Source organism: Equus quagga, chromosome 2, assembly GCF_021613505.1.
Source record: "Equus quagga isolate Etosha38 chromosome 2, UCLA_HA_Equagga_1.0, whole genome shotgun sequence".
Classification (NCBI taxonomy): Eukaryota; Metazoa; Chordata; class Mammalia; order Perissodactyla; family Equidae; genus Equus; species Equus quagga.
In genome coordinates, this window is record NC_060268.1 from 17,670,835 (window position 1) to 17,685,749 (window position 14,915).

Consider the following 14,915-nt stretch of genomic DNA (forward strand, 5'->3'; position numbering starts at 1 on the left):
TATAACATCTTTGGAAAGGTAAATATTAAAATTACTTAAAAATAATATGAATATCTTTTTTGATACTAAAAACATTATAAAAATATAACAAATTTTCAGTTAACACAAGTGGTATCTTAAAACAGTAATTCTTCACTTTTTGAATAGTACTTCATATTCCACTTCTATCTGCAAATCTAGTTATCAGATATTTTCATAAAAATTCTCTTTTCCTCCTTCTTCTTTTAACTAGATACTACTTTTAACAAGAAAGTACTTCATCATGCTTAGCTACTAATGTTACTTCTATTTTTTCCCCCATTGGCTAAAGCAAGGCTCTATATAAACCCTTTTGCAAAGCCACCCATACTTAAAAATACTAACTTGAATTGAACAAATACCTGACACAGTATGAAGATGTAATTCTAGTCTTATTTAAATGTTTATGAATGATTTTGAAAGCTATTTATTTTGCTGTCTTATGAAAAGTTAGGCATTAATACAATACTTGTAAGCATGCCTTAAGCTTTCTAAAGAGCTGACATTTAAACCTTTGACACTGACAGTAAATACATTAAACAAATGATTAAGAAATAAAAAATAAACCATCTCTTATTAAATGATTCCTTTCTTTTAACAAAGTCACATAGTATGCTTGATATTTAAATTTCTTATCTTACTCATAATCAAATAACATTATAAGCACATTTGCCAGATGAATGTTTTTTAAACTACCTTGAAAATGATCTATAATAAAAAATATATTTTACATCATGACTCAGTACACAATAACTTAAAATATCTCATACATGTTCTCTATTTGCAATGCAAACTGATATTTTATATTCTATTCTATCCTTTTTATTTTTTTTAAAATGCTGTTTGCATTGATTTCATTATCAAATGCTGGGTTCTTTCCAGACTTCTGTAAGTTCAGCTAATATTCTAAGTGTATATAGCACTTCCAGTTGTAATTTTCTCAAAATAAAGTTTTATATGTTTCTCCAATTCAAAATACACACCTCAGCAGATCTTTACGCTGGGCTCCAGGTGACTGTCTAGGTAATTTAGGTGATGACTCTTCCAACAGACAATCAGTTATTCCCACATTATTAGTGTTGGGTAATGCATGTTTTTTGGGTTTTTGGAAATCCCCTGCAGATTTAAAACACAATGTTAACATAACAGAAATATAAGTAGAAACTTTTTAGTAATATGCATTTGAATAAAAACAGCTTTACTCAAAATTACAAAATATTACCTGAATTGTAGAGAATACCTCTACATTCCAAACACTCCCAATTTTGTTCCCAGGATTGTAGTGAGGAACAGGCTAAATGTGTGCCACTAGAACCACAACACTGACAGCGCTTTATTTCCCATTTGCTGCAGACATAAAAGGGAAGCAGATGTTTACCTTTTGGTATTGACTTAGTCTAATTCAAACCACAAGCACCACCACAGGCCTCACTGTCCGTCGCATACACACACAATCAACCCTTTTACTAAAGCAGGAAAGAGAGATTATCTGCTTTGATGCTGCATTAGTTATTCTTAAAAAAAGTATTTTTTTATTTCATTTATGATGTTTGTAACCTCCTCCTGTAAATATTCTCTAACTTAAAATACCTAACCTAAATACCAACAAGTACATGCACATGCACAAAAAATACTAACAACAAAAAGAATACGATTAAGGAGGAAAAAAATTTTTCTTTTATATTTGGAGACGACTCTGCTCATAGAAAGGCTGCTGTGTCAGTGTGTCTGATTTGGAGGAAGGATTCAGTAAATACATTCTTACCTAAAATATTGTCTTTCTCATTCAAGGTGACAAATTATTTCCCGCAACAAGATTACTCAGACACCTCAGGTATGTGTAGCTCAACAGGATCCAGTCTTACTACCTGGTTCACATTCACATTCTCTCTCATCTATTCCCCCCAACCCCTCACGCCCATGTTTCCCCACTGTGTTGTGTGACGTGTGCCAGTCCGTATTCACATTTTCTATATGAGTGTGGGTGTGGATAGTGGTGTGGGGGCCTTCTCTTTGTATGGTTATGAGCACACTCTCTCTCTATAAAAATGGATAAACTCCCTGAGTGTGTGGATGTGTGGATGATAAGAGAGGCAGCTGGAACCCTCCCCTCTGGTAGGTGTTGGCACAAAGCCTTCTGTGTGGATATGGGTGTGTATGTGTGTGTCCCTCCCCATTCACCAGAGAGTTCTGCCAACTAACGATGAAGAGAGAGAAAGATGACAGATAACATGAGTGCTTATTATACACCTGGTCCTTCTTACATGAAAATTTTAACCCTCATAATTTTAGAAGGCAGGGAAAACCACTGTGATGACCTGCATTTTAAAGAACAGGAAACTAAGGCACAGGGGATAAAGAACTTGCCCAATCAAGTTCACACTGCTCCTAAGTCTCACAGCGAGGCTCCACCCCAGTTTACCTGGCTTCAAACCCATGCTCCTAACCACTACACCATGCTGCCTTTCAGCAAAACTGCCTTCCTATCACTAGGATGAGAGAGAAAGAGATTGTGAAAGAAACCATTCACATAGCAGGTATGCGTGTCCCAGCAGAAAAGGCAAGGGACAGCAAACTCAGGTAGCTGCCAGACAGGAATGGGAGTTTGGTAGCTCCTGACTGGGTGACCACTGGTTTACAAGAAATAAATACAGGTTAATTAAAACAGCCTAAAATGAATTTAGAAAATATCAATATTAATGAATGTATTGCTTCTTAGAACTCTAAAGTGATTTACTGCTTACAAAACTCATTTATATCAAGTATCTCATCTGTGCCTCAGCACATCCCTTGAGAGGGGTACTATTAATATTTATAAATCAATAACCAAGGTCACCAGATTAAGTAACACAGGCAAGAATACACATTACTCAACATCTTCAATGAGATCTTTGCCCTTAAGGAATTTTTTGTCTAATGGCAAAGACAAATTTATACAATGTCAGTTATACTGTAACAAGCATGATAAATGGAAAACCCATCCCAGAATGGAGAATCAGGGGTGGTAAGAGCTGCTTAGGGGAAACTTTCCAAAGCTAGCAACCGAGCTGAGTCTTCATAAATAAGTAGTAGGAAACCCAGCCAATCACCTTCCATGAGAAACAAGGCTCTTAATATTCTGCTCTGCACTTTAAGCTTCAGTTTGCCATGTTAAGATTGTGTAACAGGGATAAAAATTTATTGAAATTTCCCACATAAATTTTGACAACACTGGATTTACTTTTTATTCTGCATCTTAAAAAAATGAAAATATTCTTGATTTTTAGTATCCAACACAGTATAGTGTACATACAAAGGCACAAAATGATTGTTGATTAAGGTTAGAACCAATATCTACTGACATTACAAAAGAGTAATCAACAAATTTCAAATGCCAAAGCATTTTTATAGTGATCCAAAAGAAACACCTCTAGATTAATCTAGTTAAATTAACTTCTAGAATAGTGCTATCTAAAAGAAATGTAATGCAAATTACATATGTAATTTAAATTTTTCTAATAATCAGATTTAAGAAGGTAAAAGAAACAGGTGAAATGAATTTAAATATTTTCAAAATATTATCATTTTGTTCAACAGGTAATCAATACAAAAAAGTATTAAAAAGATATTTTAAGGGGCTGGCCCCGTGGCCGAGTGGTTAAGTTCGCGCGCTCCGCTGCCGGCGGCCCAGTGTTTCGTTGGTTCGAATCCTGGGCGCGGACATGGCACTGCTCATCAAACCACGCTGAGGCAGCGTCCCACATGCCACAACTAGAAGAACCCACAACGAAGAATACACAACTATGTACCGGGGGGCTTTGGGGAGAAAAATGAAAAAATAAAATCTTTAAAAAAAAAAAAAAAAAAAGATATTTTAAGTTCTTTATTTCTTACTGTTGTGGGCTGAATTGTGTCCCCCCAAATTCATACGCTGAAGTCCTAACAGTCAGTACCTCAAGGCCTTTAAATAGATAATTAAGATAAAATGAGGTTACAGGGATGGGCCCTAATCCACTATGACTGGTGTCCTCCTAAGAAAAGAAGATCAGGACAAAGACAGAGTGCCAATCATGTGAGGACACAGCTAGAAGGGAGCCACGTGCAAGCCACGGAGAGAGGCTTTGGAAGAAATCAAACCTACCAATACCTTTATCTTCGACTTCTAGCCTGTAGGATTGTGAGAAAATAAATTTGTGTTGTTTAAGCCAGTTTGTGGCATTTTGTTATGGCAGCCCTAGCAACTAATATACAGACTAAGTGTTTGGTGTGTTATTTTAGAACACCTCTCAATTTGGAACAGCCACATTTCAAGTGCTCAGTAGCCACATGTGGCTAGTGGCTACCACATAGGACAGTGCAGCTCCAGAAAATAGAGCCTCATGAAAATACACCACAGAAATAAGGTACACCTATGCTGGCTGTAGTAATTTCTCTGTAAACGGATGTAAATATACATTTAACAAATATACCTCATCTCAAGTTAAAACTTCAAACATCCAAGGACAAAACTACATTTTACTAGCTAGAAAACCTACTTCCTCAGCTGAAGGTTTAAATAAGGACACTAAGCACAACCAAACTTCCTAATATACCTATTAGGCGCGTTATAGTCTCGCCCTTCTTTGCAACGACATCTTCGGACGTCACAACGTTCATAGTGCTGTAGAAGCTCTTGATAAGCATTTTCCTCTAATTCCCAAGATGCATCTCTGTAATTGAAACAAGATATAAAATATACTTTGACCTAAAATGTTACACAAGGATTGGTAATGAGTCTAAAAATAAAAACTTTTCACATACTTAGGAATAAGGATAAAACTTGTTCTTTTTAGAACTAATCATTCTCTTCAAGATATAAATCCATTAGCGTCATTTTATCCTACAGATAATTAGCCTCACAGCAAATTTTCGAATACTAAATGAAAAATTAAACAGAAATTTTCTAAAATTTACATTTTTCCTAATATTTCACTTCCAATTTTTTAATTTCAAGTTTAGTATCATTTATAGATTCCTCATCTTTAAATATTAAGAAAATTCTTCTCATACATTTTAAACCACATCTTGATTCTCTTAGATAATTCATACATACCATTTTGAAGTCTCTTATATTTATGTATAAATCAATCAATTCATAATGTATACAACTGAGGCATTTTATTAAGAGATAATCAACTAATGAGACATTGAAGTCACAGTCCCTGCTCTCAAGAACCAGCAATTTGGGGAGACGAAGGGGGAGGCAGTGGGGGCGGCTTTACATTTCCCCCTTTGAAAAGGCTACTTGTCCATGAGCACTTAACCAGATAGAAATGATAAATTCTACTGTTATTAAAATCCTACATTTAAAACACCTTTTTGTTAAAAGGCTAAATGTTACTCACTTTTCAGGAATATGAATTCCCATTCTCAACATTTCTTTCTGAAATATATCACTATTATTGCATATTGTGCATCTAAAGAAAAACACTCCTGCATTTATTGCTTGAACCTATAGTGGAAAATAGAAAATCTATTGTTAACAATTTAACAGATTATCACGTTATGAACGACAGAGCTAACAGAACACGGGCTATTTTTCACTTAATTTATTATGAAACCATTTTCTATGCTTGTAGTTCTCAAACTTTGATAAACTAAGTTATCCCACTGCTAAAATTTGGAGATCTTTTTTCCTAATGGTCAAAAAAAAATTAAGCTAATAAATTGCCTGTTGTTAGCTTTACATCTATCACCCATAGATTTTTCTCAACCATTCATGTCTAATGTAATTTCTGTTCCCAAATACTGTGTTGCCCATTACTTTCTGTGAATAACATAGTAAAACTCTTGCGATACTTCATCTAGGAATGATGTTTAAATAAGTGTTATATATAAAGCATCCTTGGTTCTGTTTTTAACTCAATCTCTAAGTTAGTTTTCTTCCTAAGGGAGTTAAAATATAAAATCTATTGTCACTGCTTCAGCAAATAAAGACAGAAGCAGCAGGCAGAGGTACTTAGAAGGAGACCAGAAATTATAAGCCTACTAGAAAGAGTAGACAATCCAAAATTAAAAAATGAGCAGTACACATTCATTTAACAAATATTTAACCCCTACGATATAGGTGCTACACACTAAGCTATGTACCAAAAATAGAAACATAAAATGACTTAGATCCAACTTCAATAAATCCTTGTTAGTAGGTATACAGGTGTACAATTATATTACAGGGTAAAAGGTTCTTTAAAAATCTTTTAAAGAGAGAAGAAGAAGTACCCAAGTCTATATAAGCGCCTGACAAAAACGTCATAGGGATGGTGGGGTCAAAGCTAAGTTCAGAAGATGAAATAGAGGTCTGCCAGGAAAATAGGACAAAAGACATCACAAGGATAAGGAATGGCACATATCAAGTCTCAGTGGAAAGAGAGAGCACCTGTGATTAGGGAACAAATGAATGATATACCTGGGGATTACACGCTGGCCATACTGAACCAAGTACTGAGACTAGACAGGTAAATCAAAGCCAGCACTGTCAAGAATTGATAGGAAATAAGGCATGCAGGAGAAAGACCAGAATGCTAGGGTCCTGGAAAAGTCTAGTTAAAAAAAAAGTGTCTGAAGTTAAATCAGAGGGTTTTAAAGCACAGGGTAGCAACAAAAGAGGATGTACACAAAATATGTTAGGTAGACCTGACAGACTTGGGGAACGATTTGTGGATAGTGAAGAAATGAACAAAGAGGAATCCAGGTTCAGACAACTAGCAAGGGCATCCACATAGCACGTATGAGGGAAGCAACAAGTTACTGAAACCTCTGAACCTAAAGGGTCTTCAAGCAATTGTACACTGATACCAAGATCTTAGTAAATACAGGATACAATACAAGGAAGGGTCTAGAATGAAGGGAAAAAACAACATAGGTCATATGGATGTTACCAACAAGACGTACAGCAATGATGGAGAAATCCAAACTGAACAATAGTGACAACTCTCCACATACACAGTGTGAAGAATTTCCACCACTTTCTTTGATATTAATCTGTAGTCTCTCTTCACAAAATCCCCACATATATAATGCATTTGTAGTGGTCACAAATAACGAAATTTGCTGAACCGCATACAATTCTCATTCTATTGCATAGGTTTGTTCTTCCTTTGACTTGTTTATACTAACGAAGTTCAGAGATTCAAAAAAATTTCTTCAGGTATTGGTACAGCTATCCAAACAGGGTAGACGCCATTTACTTCCAGTTAAGACTCCAGCACCAGAGTGGAAAACCACTGGAGCTGCTTTAGAGAACATGACTCAAGAATTAGCTGTCTTGCTGTGTTCTAATCAAGTAATAATTGCTTATTAATATTTACATCATAGGTGTCCATACAGCTGTGATATTATATTTTATTTGCATAAAGCAGACCTACATGTTTGTTAGAAATATTATTTCTACTTTTTAATGACAGAATTAGAAACGTGGTATTTTCCGAGTGTTCACAAAAAGCCCTATGAATACCAGGTCAAGTCTGAGAACCTCTATTTCATTATTAACACATAGATGAGGCAAATCTTACTTGTCTTGAAAAATAATACACTGTTATAAAATTAACAATATGATATATTTGGTAGCAATTACATTCATTTAAATACAAACGCTTAATGAAGCTAAATTACTTTTTTAAAATTCTGATACAAGGTGAACTTCTTCCTCAATAGGTAAAGATAACACTTCACGATGTCTATGAACTGCACACTCTGGATCCTTTTACAAACACTTCTTCATAAAAATTAACAGAATTCCTAATATTTACTCAACAACATAGGCTCTATCCTGCATTTTTAACTGAATAATCCTAATATAAAAGTTCAAGGCTCATACAAAAAAATAGACAGTAATCAATCAAGCTTTACTGTGACTACTGTTAGTATTTATAAGACTTTATTGAAATATAAGAGAATTTACAACATCTCCTAACTGTAAAAAATACTTTTGTGGATAATTTGTAATCAATAATAACATTTCATTTTACTAAACAATAATAAAAGCCAAGTTTTAAAAGACAGTATTAAACTTAAGTAAATCCTTTGTTACTTTGCTATTCTATATTAATGACAACTGTCTATCAGCTGGCACTTTCATGTGTATGCTACATGTGATGTTATTAATAACTGGGATCTTTAAAAGATTTTCAAGTATTTTCTGAATCAAAAAAATATTAAATACTATTTAATGTCATGTGTTTTATGACATTTCATTTACTTGAAAACTTGTCATCAGATTTGACATACAAGGTGGCTCTCAAAGAACTAATACTTTTAATTCATTAGACAGTAATCACTTCCCTGTCAAGAAGTTATGATAAAGTGTTTATTAGTTAAAAGAAAAAAAGCCTGTTAACACTTAAATATCTTGGCTTATAGTTAAACTATCATTTCACATATCTTGGTGTTCTAAGCTTAAATATATACATGAACTTAGGAATTAAAACCAGTGTTTTATTCATTGTGAAACACAAACAAAATCCTTAGGTAAAACCAACAAAATTTTTAAAGTGTGAATATATATTAAAAGGTAGTATCTAAAGTATTTATTAAAATATTAATTGTACACTTCAATATGATGAATTTTATATGTAAAATATACTTTGATAAAGCTGTTTTAAAAGTTACAAGTAGTAAGAGCTAAAATACACATATCAATTCTTTCCAATTTAAAATTCAAATCAAAGGCTGGCCCTGTGGCCTAGTGGTTAAGTTCGGTGTGCTCTGTTTCAGTGGTACTGGTTCAGTTCCCGGGCACAGATCTACACCACTTGTCAGTGGCCATGCTGTGGCAGCAACCCACACACACAATAGAGGATGACTGGCACAGATGTTAGCTCAGGGCGAATCTTCCTCAAGTAAAAAGAGGAAGACTGGCAACAGATCAGGGCAAATCCTCCTCAGCAAAAAAATAAAATAAAATAAAATAAAATAATAAAAATAAAATTTCAAATCAGCAAGCAAGAAATTTTCTATCCGAAAAAGTTTACAAAACATCTTACCTGTAAACAGTCTCTATGAAACCAAGCATTCTTACAACAAGGACTTCGTAATATGCTATAAGTTGGAATAGGCTCAACAAATTCCAGGCAAATGGTGCATGGTAAAGAGTCTTTATAATTATTAGATGTAATAATCTGAACAGGTCGATGCTTCCAACAAAATGACCTAAAAATGCAAATTATTTAAAAACAACATCTAATAAATTACAAAGTGCAAATAGGCCAGCATTACAATTCACATTTATAAGAGAAAATTCCTTCATATCTCTTTCACAATTAACCTACAAAAGATCGGAACCTTGGCACTATAAATCAGTCTCACGGGGCTGGTCCTGTGGCTGAGTGGTTAAGTTCACGTGCTCTGCTGTGGCGCCCCAGGGTTTCGTTGGTTCGGATCCTGGGCGCAGACATGGCACCGCTCATCAGGCCATGGTGAGGTGGCATCCTACATGCCACAACTAGGAGGACCCACAACTGAAAATATACAACTATGTACTGGGGGGCTTTGGGGAGAAAAAGGAAAAAAAAAAAAAATCAGTCTCATAATCTATGACCAAGGAGAGCTGGACTTTCAAAACGTGAACTTTTGGTGGTGAGACTTACCTTACAGAATTTCAGTAACTAACATTATGCTGAGAATCCTACTTAATATTGTTAGCAACAGAGTATACACACCATTGTACTCAACACTGTATAAAATTAAAGGAACTTAAAAGTAAATATTTTAATCATGTAACAAATAAAATGTAAGTAACAACTTATTCCTAATCCACTAAATTTATTTCATTTGTATTTTCTAAACTGCAATTTTCGTATGTGGTAACAATCCATTACATAGGTCAAGAACACAAAGACTAAAAGAAATAGAAAACTCCTGATATCAAATACAGTAGACTCCCCTTAGCCACAGTTTTGCTTTCCAGTTTCAGTTACCTGTGGTCAACCGTGCTCTAAAAACAGATGAAGTCCCTTCTGACATACAGCCAGAAGGTCAATAGCAGCCTAACATATATCACAATGCCTACGTCATTCACCTCACTTGATCTCATCCTGTAAGCATTTTATCATCTCACATCATCACAAGAAGAAGGGTGAGTACAGTACAATAAGATATTTTAAGAGTGAGAGACCACATTCATAACTTTTATTATAATTGTTCTGTTTTATTATTAGTTACTGTTGTTAATCTCTTACTGCGCCTAATTCATAAATTAAATTTTATCATAGGTATACACGTATAGGAAAAAACACAGTATATCTAGGGTTTGATACCATCCACGGTTTCAGGTGTCCACGGGTGTCTTGGAACGTATCCCCTACAGATAAAGGGGGACTACTGTACCAAAATTCATAAAATCTTGATGTTTAAAGCTGGACTCAGGAAGTAAATATTTTCAGGGGCATCCTAGGGTATAATATTTATTTTTTGGACTCCAGCCATTTATATGCCTTCAACTTACTCAATGAGAAATACACACTGCCCTGTGAAGAAAAGTGGACTATTAAATGTAAAGAGTGACATAAAAATCTAGAATTATATAAGGTGGAAATTTGCACTGAATATGAATAAATTAATAGTTTCATATTATATTCTAGAGCTGAAAGCCAAAGGTGACTATTAATCATTAAGCCCATTCCAGACATGGCAATTCTCAAGACTTTGCAGACATAAATGACTCCATACAAGAGGAAGTGAGACATTATATACATAATGGATATGCATAAACTCAGTGCAGCTCTGAAAAGAAATTTTACAAAGGAATTATATCATTGGGATATACATATCCATTTTCTACTTCTCTTTAACATTCATATTCAACAGCTAATTAACTCACGCAAAATTGCCAGTGAATTGGAAAATACATTCTCTCTGAAGTCCACATGGGAAATGATAACTTCGTTTACATCGTGGTGCAACACATCCAATTGAAGCACCAGTTTTCTTGCAAATACAGCATTTCTAGAATAAAATATGAAAACAGGGGTCATACACACAAAAATTGAGTACAAAATATGACCAAGGTATAAATGAATATTCCTTGTGGGGAGGCTGAAAACTATTTTCATCATACTACAGCTGTGATGATGGTATATTAAAGAAATTTCCTCAAAAAATTGTTCTACCCAGAAACGATCTAATGACACTAAAGATTCACCTCTGTAACAATTTTTGATAAAGGAAACATCTGTAGCCTAACATATGGATACAACTGACAAGTTTCTTTTCCTTCTTATCTGCTAAAATATTTTAAACTGAAGAGTTTGTAAAAGTAATGACCATATACAACAGTCTTATTCAAATCTCAATAGAAAACACATAAATTAAGAAGTTCACCAAGAAGAACAGCAAAACTAACTAAAAATCAATCTGTAAAAAATTGGCTCGGATCACTCTATCCTAACCAAATGAAAAAGTGTTATATACCCATACTAGGTTAAATAGTGACGCTCAAAAAGCTATGTTCAAGTCCTAATTCCTGAATTCCTATGAATGCGATCTTATTTGGAAATAGGGTCTTTGTAGATCTAAGTTAAAGATCTCAAGATGAGATCATCCTGGATTTAGGGGGTCCCTAAATCACATGACTGCAGTCCTTGTAAGTGAAAGGAGAGGGAGATTTAAGACACAGACACAGAAGTGAAGGCCATGTGTAGAAGGAAGCAAAGATTGGAGTTATGCTGCCACAAACCAAGGATGCCACAGGTTGCCAGCAGCCACCAGACGCTTGGAGAGAAGTATGAAACAAATTCTCCCTCAGAGTTTCTAGAAGGAATCAATCTTCTGAGAGCCTGAATTGAAACTTCTGGTCTCCAGAATTGAAACAGGATAAATTTGTTTGAAGTGACCCAGTTTGAGGTAATTTATTATGGCAGCCCTAGGAAACAAATACAAAACCACTGCCACTAACTGCAATCTAACAGTGGCATATAAACAAAAAGACCAGCAGATGAATCAACCTTTACTAAAATACAGAGCAACACTTAAAACCCCTTGGAACCCTTGAGAAGGCCACTATAATAGTCACTGACGAAGGGATTATATAGTCTTTCTGCTGACCCCTCAAGTACCACCCAGTCAGAGAATACCATGTCAATCTGAAGCTCTCCCAGTAAAGTGACATATGGAATTCTAGTTTAAGGTCACAAACGGCAATACCTCTTCAGGATCAAGATATTCTCAAATGTTCACAATACACTCAGAGAAGATTCAGATGTGTTAAGAAAACAGGTATTTCCAAACCATCAGGGGACCATTAGAGGCCATCTTTCACCACAAGGTCACTATTATCAGGAGGTTGAGGGATTTTGACACTAATACTCTCACATGGCCCTTAGATAAATGCTACTGCTACCCTTTCTCCCAAGGTTTTCCTTGTGCCCCAGAGCTTCTATTTGACCATCTAGTCCCACATCAACATCTTCAAAAATAATTGCCTCCATTTCTTTCCCTCAACTAAAACAAAAGTCTCTACACGCTTCCCTTATAGAATTTCTTGGATGAAGCTGCTTATTTTCCCGTCCTCCTTCCAGACTTGGCAAGGGGTGGGAGTGGGATATGGACAAGGGCAGGAAGGAGGACAAACAGAACATTATTTTAGCTTTCTGTTGCAGACTGTAGGCCACTACTCTATCTTCAAACTTAACAAAATCTGGTCCTTTGAGCCTAAAGACATCTACCCTCTGCCACCTGCTAACTTCTTGGTCACTCTCCCACCTCCAGACTTTGGTATCTTTCTCTGTATTTTAATTCTTGTTATTATTCTAAAGAACTTCTGCATTGATGAAACAACCTTTCTTTGACTTCCTCCACTACAATGTGTCAATGCACTTCATCTCCACTCCAGGGTAATGATGACTCCTCTCATCACCCAAAAACTGCTCCACCATGGAAATCATCAATTCCAGTATCACATTCTCTGGACAGCACTCCCCATGCTTCCAACCTTCTTATTCTCTAACTCTCGTTATTTCTACTCAGACCACATGGAGACCCACAGTCCTTTCCTGGCACATAATATAGTACCTATCACACAGAAGATTCACAAATTATAATTGAATGAAGAAGGAGCTGAAGTTTAGAATATAGGCATACCTCGGAGATATTGTGGGCTCGGTTCCAGAACACTGCAATAAAGTGAATATTGCAATAAAGCGAGTCACATGAACCTTTTGGTTTCCCAATGCATATAAAAGTTATATTTACACTATACTGTAGTCTATTAAGTGTGCAATAGCATTATGTCTGAAAAAAACAACATATACGCCTTAACTAAAAAAGACCTTATTGCTAAAAACGCAAATGCTGTTCGAAAAATGGTGCCAATAGACTTGCTCAATGCAACCTTGCCACAAACTCTCAATTTGTTAAAAAAAAAAAACACCCTATCTGTGAAGTGCAATAAAACTAGGTAGGCCTGTACTTATCTTGGAGAACAAGAGAAGGCACTGAACACAAGCACACAATGTCACAGAAGTGCTATAAGGAAAGTGGAGATCATAATTTACCGTCTGTATAGTTGTGTAATTTCCACTTCAACCCATCATTCCAACCCAGCAAGTGAGGACAAGAATGAAAAGGGAACGGCTGGGTTGACTCAGGATTGAAGGTTTGAAGAACAGCAGAGTAGAAGTATGGTCATAATTCTGATGGTCAAAGCGGGTGAAATGATGGATAGGTTGGAATAAGACAAGGAAGTAAAATCAGCATGGTCACATATATTATCCAGGGTCAGTTAAGCTCTCTTTCACTTGCAAAAGCACAAAATGTTCCTCTAAAATTTATTGTATTTGACAAAAATAAGCATTGGTACATAGAATCAAAGTCTTATAAATAAATTTCTAGAAGAGAAACTGAAAACTGATGGAAAAAGGCTTCCCTAGTATTGACAATATTTATGGTATTTAGAGTAATGAGTAAAATAATTTACTTACCAGTTTAGAAGCCCTAGTGACTTCTTTCCTGATGTCTTCTATTAGAAAACCATAAACTCCTTCTTCTTCTTTACCTCTCTGCCAAATTCCACTTGACATCAACTATGAATATATTCTCAATTAGAAAATAAACTCTAAGAAACTAGTTTGGAATAAAAAATATGTATCTATAATATTCCAATAAAAATGAACATAAAACAACTTAGATTTCAAGCACCTCTTATCTACAATAGTTATTTTCCATGGTCAAGGTAAGAGGCTACTCACATCCTTTGATTTGGAAGACACTGTATAGTAACAGTTCATATAACCAAACTGGTTTCTGAAAGTATTCCAAGAAATATCAGAAAAAGAAAGGAAGGAAGGAAACAAAAAAACACCTATAATTAAGCTTTAGAAAAAAAAAAGTGGTAAATACTAAAAGGTGTAAAAGTAACAGTAAATACAATGGAGATAATTCACACTATCAGTGATATTTCAGGCTAACTTTAAATCTAGCTGGATTCTGAATCATAAAAGACATACTCACAGGGAAACCTATTGAATTGTGGTTAACATAAATGTTTATATCTTTTTAAATCCGATTTTAATCTCAATTTAAATATGTTAAGAGTGCATGAAGAAAGAAAAAGCATGGGATTGTGAATAAGAAATCCTGGTTTGCAAACCAGGCTCTGTGGCCAACTTTGTAGAACCCTAGGCAAGTAATTTAATGTCTTTGACTCTAAATGTAAAAATAACAACACTGGACTAGATTGTGTCTAAGTCTCTTCTCATTCTAACATTCCATTACCATTTGTAACATTACTATACTTTCCTGTTCACAACGAAACAGAATCTTTTAAGTGCTGAGCCTAGGGTGAGTATGTTTTCGGAGGTATTATACTCATTAATAAAATAAGACAGAATATAAGGGAAATTTTGATATAATCAACTTAAATATATTAAATAATTAAAAAATACTTC

General features: G+C 34.9%; 1 protein-coding gene across 3 annotated transcripts in view; it reads right to left on the reverse strand.

The window, feature by feature from the left end:
• The window catches only part of G2E3 (G2/M-phase specific E3 ubiquitin protein ligase), a 50,682-nt gene that overhangs the window by 17,764 nt on the left and 18,003 nt on the right, over window positions 1-14,915 (reverse strand). For 2 of the 3 annotated variants that reach the window (XM_046653268.1, XM_046653267.1), the window contains exons 4-10: window positions 13,950-14,051; window positions 10,853-10,977; window positions 9,018-9,183; window positions 5,382-5,488; window positions 4,590-4,706; window positions 1,241-1,365; window positions 1,002-1,134 (exon numbers count right to left, since the gene is read on the reverse strand). In XM_046653268.1, the coding sequence (XP_046509224.1) occupies window positions 1,002-1,134; window positions 1,241-1,365; window positions 4,590-4,706; window positions 5,382-5,488; window positions 9,018-9,183; window positions 10,853-10,977; window positions 13,950-14,051 (875 nt within the window). The remainder of the gene's footprint in view (window positions 1-1,001; window positions 1,135-1,240; window positions 1,366-4,589; window positions 4,707-5,381; window positions 5,489-9,017; window positions 9,184-10,852; window positions 10,978-13,949; window positions 14,052-14,915) is intronic. The other variant, XM_046653269.1, reaches the window with a different exon arrangement.